Raw genomic sequence first — 12,202 nt, forward strand, 5'->3', positions numbered from 1 at the left:
TAAATGTCCTATATATACTAGACTAGCTATTAGGGTTTACATGAGTAAGTAATTGATGCATAAATTCACTTCCGGGGCCCACTTGGTGTATGCTTGGGCTGAGCTTGATTAATCCACGAGATAAGGCATTTCTTGGAGTTGAACTCTGAGTTATGACGTGTTTTGGGCGTTCAACTCCGGATCATGACGTTTTTCTGGCGTTTAACTCCAGACAGCAGCGTGTACTTGGCGTTTAACGCCAAGTTACGTCGTCATTCTTCGAATAAGGTATGGACTATTATATATTACTGGAAAGCTCTGGATGTCTACTTTCCAACTCCGTTGAGAGCGCGCCAATTGGAGTTCTGTAGCTCCAGAAAATCCATTTCGAGTGCAGGGAGGTCAGATTCCAACAGCATCAGCAGTCCTTTTGTCAGCCTTCTTCAAAGTTTTGCTCAAATCCCTCAATTTCAGTCAGAATTTACCTGAAATCACAGAAAAACACACAAACTCATAGTAAAGTCCAGAAATGTGAATTTAACATAAAAACTAATGAAAACATCCCTAAAAGTAGCTCAAACTTACTAAAAACTATATAAAAACAATGCCAAAAAGCGTATAAATTATCCGCTCATCAGTTGGCTGAACATTATGTTGTTGGATATTTTTTGCTTGATTCATTATTTTGATTGGCAGGGAATTTTTTTGTCAGGAATTTGTTTATCATTTGAACATGTTGATATAAAGTATGTTGAGTCTTGGTTATTTGTTGCAATGTACTCTGAAAGTACTCTGGCATACTTTGTTGTATTTTATGAGCAGCATGTTATCCAAAAGATAACAAATTAAGTTTTCATTATTCTGATCCATCTGCTCAAAAATCAAGTTGTTCAACATGTTCTGCTTGAAAGGTTCCATATGTTGAATACATTAAAAAAAATTTTGGAACTATTCTAAGCATGTTTTAAAGCATGTTACAGGTACTGCTTCCACTGGAAAAGAGGCATACATTAAGGGGGAGCAACATGATCAATTGAAAGGGGGAGGATTTAAACCTTTAAGGGAGTACTCTTAATCCTTAACCTTTTTCAATTCATTTTTTGATAATGTTTGTCATCAAGGGGGAGATTGATGAGTTTGGAAAACTTAAAATTAATATAATGATCAAAATTTGTTAAAAAGATTAATTACAAAATTGTCAACTTAATTTTATGGTTATTATTAATTGGTTATTTAACAATTTTGTTGAAATATGCAGATTTTGTTATTAGGCCAAAAATTACACAAGCCCAATGTGATGATAATATTCAGCCTTGTGCAAAAACTCTATAAGATATGTGGCTGAATTATTTAATTGGTTAGCAAGATGATTTGGGCTAAGAAACTTTTGAGAAGTCCAAAACAATGCTTCCATTTGACCCAACAATTATGTTGGTCCGAAACTAAAGAAGAAAGAAAATGGAGCATAATGGGTTCGGTTACCCACTCCCCTTTGGAATGGAATTCAAAGTTAATTCCATTGGTTTAATTATATGCATTGGTAACAGGAAAGAGAAAAATAAAAGTGATTTGATTGCTTTTAATGTGCCACACATTACTATGCATAGGAAAATATAAGTGGGATTTAATTATGGTTTAATTTCATTGCTTCCAAAGTTTTCTCTTCTCTTCCCTCTCTTCTCTCTCTTGTTTTCAGTTGTCACTTTCATCATAGAAGAAGATGGTAGAAGTTATCGGTGAAAATCACAGAGAATCTAGGAAGAAGCAAGCGCCAAGGTGATGATGGCTTTAGCAAAAAGAAGATCCAAGGTATGGCGTCGCTAAGATCTTTTCCACTAAAGGCAAGATGTAGAGAAGAAGCTTCAAGATCTCCATGCCTAAAGTAGAAGTAATCCGTTTTGGTCAGAGAAGATCTCTGAGGTGAAGCTCATTTTCACTTTTGTTCATCCATCTCAGAAGGTAGCTACTGTAGCTACATGGAGGAAGAAGCAAAAATGGAACATATGGAGTTGTCAAGGATCAAGAGTTCATTAAGGATCAAAATTCTTTCTTGGGGACAAAGTCAAGATGGAAGGCTCAAATTGATAAAGCTTGATGAGAAGGGATGAGAGAGAGGTACATGCATGTTGATTTGCTTTGGTTTGTCCCTCTCTCTTCTCTCTGTCCGAACCGGTCAAGTGTTGGAGAAGAAGATTGGTGGCTTGGTTGAACTGGTTTCAATCATGGAAGCTTTTCCTTCTATAATAAGGGTGAACGGCCAAGGGTTGGAATCAAGGAGAGAAAAGCTCAGAGTTCTCATAGCTACCCAAAGCTAACAGAAGTTCTTATCCTTCAATGGGTTTCATTTTGTTTTCTTTTCTTTAGTTTTGTCTGTCTGAGTCTCATGGTGAAAAAGGCAAACAGAGTGAGGTTTGTAAGAAAAAGCCAATGAGTAAAAAAAGGCAAAATGTACAAAAGCCATAAATGTCTTAGAAGTCCTTTTTACATCTATATGTTATGTATCATGATTCTGTGAGAATCTCCTTGCAAGTTGGGTTAGCACTTAGCAGTTGAAAGCTTGATAAGTGCCCAAGTCAAGTTCATTTTTTGGGATAGATTCTAAACTTGTCCCAGGATAGGAATGAGTAGTTCCTAGGGAAGAATTGGTGTATGTAATCAAGCTGATTATAGTGAAATTCCTTCACAGTTGTGATGGAGACTGGATGTAGGCTGCATCGCACTCAGCAGCTGAACTAGGATACTTCTTGGTGTGATTCTCTCTTTTTCTTTTACTCCATTTCTATTTCTATTGCGTAGGAGACAAAACTGAAAAATATATTCTGACTGGTTACAAGACAAAATGAAAATGTCTCTTGACTGGTTATGAGACAAAAAGCAGAAAAATCTCCTGAGGCTATCTTAAAAGGCAGAAAGTAAAACTCAGCAAAAAAGGGCTAAGATTCAACCCCTCCCCCTTCTCTTAGCCACTGATTACCATCATTCACCATCCTTAAGCAGCTCGCTAAACCCTTTCACTTCAAGAGTTTCATGAGTTTCACTAGGCATCGATCTTTGACCACCACCATCAATGACTTCATTTGCTATTACGGGTGTTCCATTTCGGATGTTCCCACCAACTCCTAGATCTTCACTTATTAAGTTTCGAATTGAATCAACCTCGACCATTGGATGCTGCTCATCGGCCATAGGATTTTGTACTACATCCAAAAAACTACTACTTGAGACGTTGCTAGTTTCTCCTATTGAGCACTTTCCGTGATAAAACCAAAATGTATATCCTATTGGAAATTATGTACAAATCAAATGATCATACAACTCGTCCCTTGTTAGCCACTTCTTAAAAACACATGCACTACATGGACATATGATTATTCCATCGGCAGAATGATGCGCAAAAGCAAACTCAATAAATCTTGAAACACCTTGTGCATACTCAAGAGAATTTCGTGGTCTCTTAATCCACGATTTATTCATATAATTTTCATAGCTTTAACGTGTTTTTTTCTAGTTTAAAGCCATGTGCACTATTTAGTAACAACTACGAAAATATTTTTTCGGAAAAAAAATGCTAATCTACCAACCTTAGTGAAGAGATATTACTTACTTGTTCTTCAAAAAAAATCAGCACAAAAGTAAAATAGAATAAGTAGGTTTGTTGCTTCCAAAGAAATATCCTTGACTGCCAAAGAAAATAATAAAGTTAGCATCAGAATTAGAATTAGAAAAATGAATGAGCATGGATGAAAGCTAGTGTTTGGAACACTCAAATTGAACTCAATGGTTTATGTTTATTGGTGGCCAACATTATTAAATTAGTCATAGACTCATAGCTTATGTACTGACTCATAGCTTATGTACTATTACTTAAACCCCAACTACTTTTTTTTCTCATCTTTTCTTGTCTTTTCTTTTTAGAGCATTAGTGATAAAGATAAATACAATTGGAGATGGTATTTGCTGCAACTTCTTCCTTTGAACACAATCCATCACATATTTATGTTGTCTGACAATACAAATTGATGCTACCATAACAACTTACACTCAAGTTGTGGTATTCACACTATTGATGATATTTCCCCTTATCAATGATTTCAAAAAGGTAATGACAAGGCAATAATTGAACAAAATAATAAATAAAAAGGGTAATTTCTTTTAAAATTAAGTTCATCCTTATTAAACGATTGATGATCACAATATTTGTAGTCTTTGTCAAACAGCCGGACTATTGAGATATTATTTTCTTTTCTTTTCATTTTTCATCTAAATTATTAGAATTCAAAACTTGCAAGTTCAACCTCAACTAATTTACTTTGAGTTAAGTCTTTAAAATTGATTTATTATTTAGTCAAATCACATGGTTTAATTTCAATAATTTACGTACATAGCAAAGTGTTTGGAATTGAAATTAAAATAGGGATCTATAATTGATTTTGATATTTGTAAGAAAAAGCTAATTATGTATTAGGCTGAAAATATTGGCTTAGGCATTAACTCTAAAGAAAATAATGTAATCTAGATAAATAATATAAAAAAAAACTTATAAAATTAACCTTTTATCCAAGAATAATTAGAATATGAATCAATATATTGATGCTTTCTTGGAAGAAATTCTTGGAAGAATGTTGCTTTTTTTGTATGGTAAAATCACTGATAAGATTATAGAATGATTGCTTACATTATTTAGTACTTAGTATCTATTCGGTAAAAGCAACATTCTGAAACAATAACCAACTTTTACTTACAATCATAAACTTCAAAAAAGATTTATACTTATAAACTATTTTGCAACTTGAAAATCTATCTTTTTACTTACCAAACTACGAGATTGTTTCAAAAAACTGTTTATAGAGATTATACAACATGCTCTAGGTATATTAGTAATAAGGGGTTCATTAGTCATAATCTTTTCATCCAATTTTTTCAATTTTAGCAACACCACACTTGACTTCATCTTGTGAATTTTGACTCAAAAACATATTTGAGACAAATACAAAAAAAAACAGTATGCAAGCTGAATGACTTGCTCAATTTCTCAACTGCAACAAATTCACTTGAGATTTGAGAATAAAGTACACATAATCCTAAACATATCAACACACACAAACTGCACTACATCTCTTTGCGTAAGTATCTATGTAAGAAGATATATATTAAAAGTATGTATTAATATGAGAGTGTTGAGGATAAATTTGCTAACCTTGTTTCCTCCTTGTTTCAGCCTTTGCAAAGAATTCTCTCCATTCATCAGTTAGAACAAAAATTGGCTCACCGTCTTCTTCTTTGTCATGTAGCTCCACATGCTCCCGCTCTTGTGAACTCCTGATATGAATAAAAAAGCATTAGAATAAGATCACCTTTTAAAGATAACGTAATCACAGGCTTATTTGTTTTGTGTGACAATGAATTGATTCATGCTTTATTTATAATAAAAAAATCCTTATAAAACTGACCTTTTATTCAAGAATAATTAGAATATGAATCAATATATTATATTATTATTTGTAGAAATTAAAAAAGTATGAAGCACTGGTAGGAGTTAGAAGGAACAATTCACGAAGCCAAATTGCCACAAAAACAGATCTTGTAATTGTTACCTCTTCTCACTTCACTCTGTCTCTCCTCTGCTATCCAATTTCTTACCTTACTCTCTCCCATTCTGGCATTAGTGTCCCCTCACTTGTGTCTCAAACTCCACAACAAACACAGAAGATATATGCTCATGTTACTTGCTTTATTGCACTTACACAATTTCAATTCATTATTTTTTGGGTTATTCTTGCAAAAAAATACTATATTTTCATATCTAATATCACTCTATCTTAATAGATGAGAAACTAAAGAATTAATCAACGTTTTTCAATCAAAAGCTTATGTGATCATATTATGCATAACACTTTCTAAAATTATACATTAAATTATCCATGAAAAACTGTTCGTAAGAAAAATAGCGAAGGAAGAAAATCCTAATAGAGAAAGAGACAGAGTAACCTTCATTGACGAAATTTGCGCTTCCAGGAGAGAAATTTGTGCGTTCAGAGTGATGAACAAGAAGGAGAAACAAGTAGAGAATAAGATAATGGGTTATCAGTGATTATTAAGTAGAAGAAGTATAAAATTAAATCAGAAAAGAACAAAGAAAAACACAATTAGCTTACTAGAGACAGAAACAAATGCGTATACTTTTGCTAAGCCACGATTCATTGCGGATTTTTGTTTTGCACGAAGAGTTTTTGTTCACTGCAATTGGGGTTCTGGGTGCAGAGCTAGGTTTTGGAAGAATGAAAAGTTGAGGTAATGGCGGATAGTAGTGGGTAGTGGAAATAGCGAGAAGTGCGAACGAAAGAGGAATTAGGCAGTTTAAGCAGGTAATGGCGCAAATTCCATAAACCGCCGTGGAGCAAACGTGATGACCGCCGCCGGGTGTGTGCTTCAGAGGCGGTTGTGTGATGCCGTTGCTATGTGAAATTGGGGGTTGCAGTGACGGCAGTTCTATTTGACCGCTTCCCCAATACTTTTAGAATATAATTTTTTATGCTAAATTTTTTTTATCTTGTAAAAAAGATTAACTCGGTTCTCTAATATTGAGAAATGATTCTCAGACATTTAAGTCCTCGAAGATTTGAAAATACATTTAAGTTCTTAATTTTTTTTAAAACATAGACATATTGATTCTTGATGTTCAATTAGATCTGTCAGACTCAACGAAAAAATCAAACGTAACTCCCATTATACTGACCTGGTTGATATCGATGCACACGTGAGAAAGTTTTTAAAATTAAATAAATTAAACTCAGGATCAATATGTCCAAATTTTAAAGAATTCAGGGACTTAAATGTATTTTTAAATCCTCAGGGATTTAAATGTCTGCGGACCAAAAAATTATAGATGAATTTATCCTTTTCTCTTTACTAAATTATTAAAGTCACACAATAGCTTTTAAAGATAATTCGTTTCATAATACGACTTGCAAATTTGCAACATATTTAAATAAATGAAATACTTACGAGCCCTTTTAGCTTTTTGAATTCCCTGATTACGTAATTTCCATCTTTCCTCGTTGTTTCGGGATGTGGGAACAAATTGTTATCCCTATTTTCATTCATATTGGGTGAAATTCAAATGTATATGATCCCAAAGAAGTAGTTGTTGTGTTATGCCTGCTTTCAATCATATTGGATTTTTTCCTTTGCTGAGTAAAGAAATAGGACCAGAGTTTTCCCTGCCTTCATATGTATGTTACAATGAAGAGGCCGAAGGTCATCATAATATGATATCTGCTTACTCTGACGGTCCAATATATCAAAATGATGCGGCCGGACCAATATGGTGGAAGGTACGGTATCCTTCCTTGTTCTGGCTACCATCAAGAGAGCTTGTAATAATGGTAACATGTTTGCTGTTTTCAATTATTATTTTCCAAATAAACCGGTTTGCCACGTTCAAATGAGGCTGTTGGTATCAGGAACAGTGATCTTGAAACTCGCATTGAAGAAATACGTGATGAATTTAGCACATGGGAAGAACTACATGAGGATGAAAGGCAATGGCTGGAGTATTGTGGCAACTGGCAAGAAGTACAAAAACAATGATGGGCCAGAGAAAGTAGAAGCCCTGAAAGAAGAAGCATGTCGGATAATTGACTTGCTGCATCAGGATGCTTTGCAAGATCCTCAAAAGGAAACAGATGATTTCGAAAGCAAATTGACCGAGCTGAACCGTGAAATGCCTAGCTACTTGGACTACAGTTTTGTGAACGAATATTTTACCGAGCGAGATCTTCTCAGGGATGACAATGTCTTTTTCATTGGTATATGTGGAATGGGAGGAATGGGAAAAACGTGGCTAGTAACTCACTTCAGGAGTCAGATAAGATGGAAGAAGAATTTTAATTTTGAAAATGTGTATTGGGTCACAGAATCCCAAGATTTTAGCATTCTTAAATTGCAGGACTCCATTGTCAAAAGGATAGGTGAAAAGCTTGATGATGAAGATGAGATAATTGACAGGGCAGAAGTTTTGTCATGTGCATTGGGAAAGATAGATAGATTAGTACTTATCTTAGACGATGTTTGGAATTATATTGATCTACAGAAGGTGGGGATCCCGCAGAACAAATGGAATCAAATTGATTCTAACAAGTCGTCTAAAACATGTGTTTCAACAAATGGATTGCCCAGGCGATAATTTATATGAATGGAATGGTTTATTGATGACGAAGTCGGGCATGAAGTAGAAAGAGCCAACAATTGGGAGTTATTTTTGCTAAAACTTGGATGCAATGGAAGACCTGCAACCCTTTCTAGTGAAGTAAAGAGAATTGCCAAATCTATTGTGGATTTATGTGATGATTTGCCACTTGGAGTCAATGTGATGGCCAGAATGATGAAAAGGGTAAACAATGACGTTAATATCTGGAGACATGCAATGAACAAACTTAAAAATTCAGCAATGGGAGAAGACATGGAAGAAGAGATTATAAAGGTATTAAAACGAAGCTATGACCATTCAAGATTGTTTCTTGCTACGTGCATTATACAGTCAGGTTTCAGAAAGTGTGTTTACTATGAATCTTGTTGACGAGGGGTTAATACAAACAACGGGGAGTTTGGAAAAAGTATTAGACGAGGGGCGAGAAATATTAGCTAGACTCAATAGTCATTCAATGCTATGTCTTGATTGGTGGACTGAGAGCCATATGCATGATCTAATGAGGGACATGGCAAATGATATTGCGAAGGGAAGGTTCATGCTGAGATGTGGGAAAAAGTTAGATAATGTTCCTGAGATGCAGGAGTGGGCACCACATTTGGAGAAAGTTTCAGTGATGGAAAATTTTATAAAAGAAATTCCAGAGTGTCCACAGTTGTCCACCTTGAATTTTAGTAGCAATATGATTAGATATATTCCAGATTGTTTTTTCTACCGCCTTGAAGCTCTAACTCTACTTGATTTATCCTACAATAACGAGTTAACATCCTTGCCGAATTCATTGTCTAGTTTGAGGTGCCTTAAATCATTGTTGCTCCAAGGTTGTAGCTCATTGCAATCTGTCCCTCCGTTGGAGAACCTACAGGAGCTTTCAAGATTGGTTATTTCATGGACATCAATTAAGGAAGTACCTGATGGGTTGGAGGTACTGACCAAGTTGAGATGGCTTGATCTATCTTATAATAGGAAACTCGTGTGTGTAGAATGGTCTGTGATATTTGGTTTGACTAACGTGCAATACCTTAATCTCAGCCAAACATCTATAACAGGAGAAGTAGAAATTGTGCATGGCATGATGAGTAGGTTGGAATATTTTGTAGGCTCTTTTCAGGTAGCTAAGAACTTGGCTGATTTTGTGGAAAATATCCTCAACAGAGATGGTGGGACTATGTTTTAGGAACCTGACTTTACTGGGATGAAAAGGAAGCTCATAACTATCGAGTATTTCGAAGGATTTGAATTTTTGCTGCCAAGTGACCTTGACCAATTGGATATAAGAAATAATAAACAGTGGAGCTGAGACTTATGTGGAGCTTTGTCATTCTGAATTTCCTCCAAAAGTTCCGATCATCTCCTGTCCAAAACTAAGACAGTCCCACCTTCGGCACAAGCAATCTCCTTCAGCTTCTCAGTCTAATATTAGAATAGGATAACTATTGATTGAATGTGTAATGTCAATTAGTGGCCATGAACACCACTTTAATTTACTTTCTCCAAAATGCTATTCACTTCCATTGTCCTAACTTTTTACTTATTCATCAAATAATCAATTTCTCCTTTCTTTCGCAAATACAGCGTCTATTTTTTTATTCACTCTCTTTGTGAAACGAGATATTTTTGTTTTATTTAACCTTACTGGGATTCAATCAGAACAATGGAACCTTTTGCTACATGTACATTACATCAAAACTTGAACTTATAGCCATATTTTCTCTCTTGTGCACATAATGAATGTAAAATTTATATTACTCTCCTATTGAATTTTCTTTATCAGTTTTTGGCTACGTATCAATCTTCATCTTCTAATTGTACAAAAATTATTTTCTTCTGTTGCTGTAATGCTGTTATTGATTATTAATTTTCTCTTGATTATATTTGCCAAATTTGTCTGTATTGGTTTTACTTTTATTTTTTCTTACCCTTTTTTATTCCGGACCCAACTATAAAAAAGGTGAAATCATTTCCGATATCCTTTCCCATTAGTCCAAACATTTATCATATTTGAATAAGAACACTTGTGAAATGAAAGATAATAGACTATAACAAATTCTATTGATGCCGTAAAAAGAAATTTTGCATTAAAAAAGTAGTGTGATGTTAATAATTAACTAGAAGCTAGCAAATTAGTAGTTAAGAGCACAAATTGTAAACACACAAACACAATCAACAAAATACAGAAATTTGAGTAGTTAGCTAGACAATTTTTTTAATAACTAAAGAAAACTAGAATTATCCACTTGATTGAATTGTCAAGTTACAAACTAAACCATCACTAAAGCCACCACACACACAAGCACCACATACATAACAAGAAAAGGATAAATCCGTAAATAACAAGATCATCCACTCTGCAATCTCATGGTCATTGTTTGAGGAAATTTGCTAATTAACTCAAAGACACACACATCACCAACCTCTAAATTGTTCTCTCTTCTAAATCTGAGCCACCCACTTTGCAATTTGTGTTTGCGATATCTGTCACTTCCTCTCCAAGTTTTGTAGCACACAGTCCAAGTTCTGTTACCCACATTCATACGAATCGGTCCTTCCTCCAAATGCTTCCTTGCAAACGTTGCTGGTATTGCCTACAAAAACGTTACATGTTCTCCAATGATTAATGTGGTTAGTTTCAAATGAGTCAAAGACAACATAACACAAAACAACAATCCATAAACTACTTACCACGCAACTTGACCCAACATATGATTCTTGAATTCGAATCTTGAAACTGGGATTCCCATTTCTCCCATTAACTTCAATGATCAAAATAGATTAATATGAAAAAGACATATACTAATTAAAAATGATAAATAATATGGTGAAAAAAAGTGAAAGCTGCTCTCAGCAAAGTACCTATACAAATTTACATAAATTTTTCAGCATTTAATACAATAGAGATGATTCTAGTGAGAGTAGTAATTTTAGAAAAATATCGAAATTGGTAAAATGAAAAAATAAAAAAGAGAGAGAGAGAGAAATTGATCTAATTTTATATTTGAACCATACAATATAATCAAATACCAAAACATTATATAGATAATCACAGAAGAGTCACTTAAGTTTTGTTTTGATATTGAGTATTAAAGGAAAAGATTAAGATAATAATTTCTTTTTAAGTTATAAACTAGCTCTTATTATATTTTACCTGTGTTAGTCTTCTTTCTCTTGAAGTGTTCTTGAACAAATTCATGCTGAGATTCATCATCATCATCATCATCATCATCGCTCTCAGTTTCATCAATATCTTTGTTATTCTCAACAACATCATAATAAGCTATCCTTAAAGCAGTGGTATTATATACTTTGACTTCAAAACTAGACCTTCCATTGTAGTCAAAAGTCAACAACCACTCATAACTCAAACCACACAATTCCACAACCTTTTTCCAACCTTGTTCCAACCAAATCTTTTCTCCTCTTTTGGTCCAATTCACTTTCTTCTCAACACCATAAGGTAACACCAACTTTATAGGGTTTGACATTCTTTTCCAATATTCATTTGCACATTTAGGAATCATCTATAACAATAAAATAAAAATAAAGATAGTTAATAACTATATATATGTAACAATTCACATATAAAGGATAATTAATAGGAATTTTTTTTCTTAACAGTTATGCCACGTACATTTTTTAGCTTCTTCCTTTTAACAAAAATTAACATATGCATATCAAACTTTAGAATGTTTAAAGTATCATGTTTAAGAAATTTTAAAACATGAATTTGCACATGATTAATTACAAGTTTAATTTAAGAGGCCAAGCATATAGTAAATTTATTTTGAACCAATAACAAATAAATAAAACTAACAAGAATAACAAACAATATTATTTTTATATTCTTATTAAATAATATGTATGTTGTCTATTCAATTTCTATAAGTAAAAAATATTAAAAAAAATTCACTAATATTTCTTAGTTCTTATATAATAATTTAGTCAATCTATAAAAAAAATAACCCAAAAAAATATATATCAAGAGAGTTTTCAACCTCGGTGGAAAATAGTTACACA

General features: G+C 33.6%; 2 protein-coding genes across 2 annotated transcripts; one reads left to right on the plus strand and one right to left on the minus strand.

Annotated features, from left to right (window-relative positions):
* The first annotated feature begins 7,303 nt into the window (after positions 1-7,303).
* LOC107493062 (probable disease resistance protein At5g43740) lies at positions 7,304-8,164 on the plus strand. The gene has a single exon (XM_016114140.3). The coding sequence runs from the start codon at positions 7,304-7,306 to the stop codon at positions 8,162-8,164; it is 861 nt and encodes a 286-aa protein (XP_015969626.3).
* Positions 8,165-10,337: 2,173 nt separating this feature from the next.
* Positions 10,338-11,516, minus strand: LOC107493091 (B3 domain-containing protein REM19-like). The gene is made up of 4 exons (XM_052262965.1): positions 11,510-11,516; positions 11,334-11,462; positions 10,871-10,941; positions 10,338-10,773 (listed from the first exon to the last, which is right to left on the minus strand). Exons 1-4 carry the CDS (start codon positions 11,514-11,516, stop codon positions 10,528-10,530), a joined length of 453 nt encoding a protein of 150 aa, XP_052118925.1. The 3' UTR covers positions 10,338-10,527.
* Positions 11,517-12,202: the final 686 nt, after the last annotated feature.

Source organism: Arachis duranensis, chromosome 6 (genome assembly GCF_000817695.3).
Source record: "Arachis duranensis cultivar V14167 chromosome 6, aradu.V14167.gnm2.J7QH, whole genome shotgun sequence".
NCBI classification, from domain to species: Eukaryota; Viridiplantae; Streptophyta; class Magnoliopsida; order Fabales; family Fabaceae; genus Arachis; species Arachis duranensis.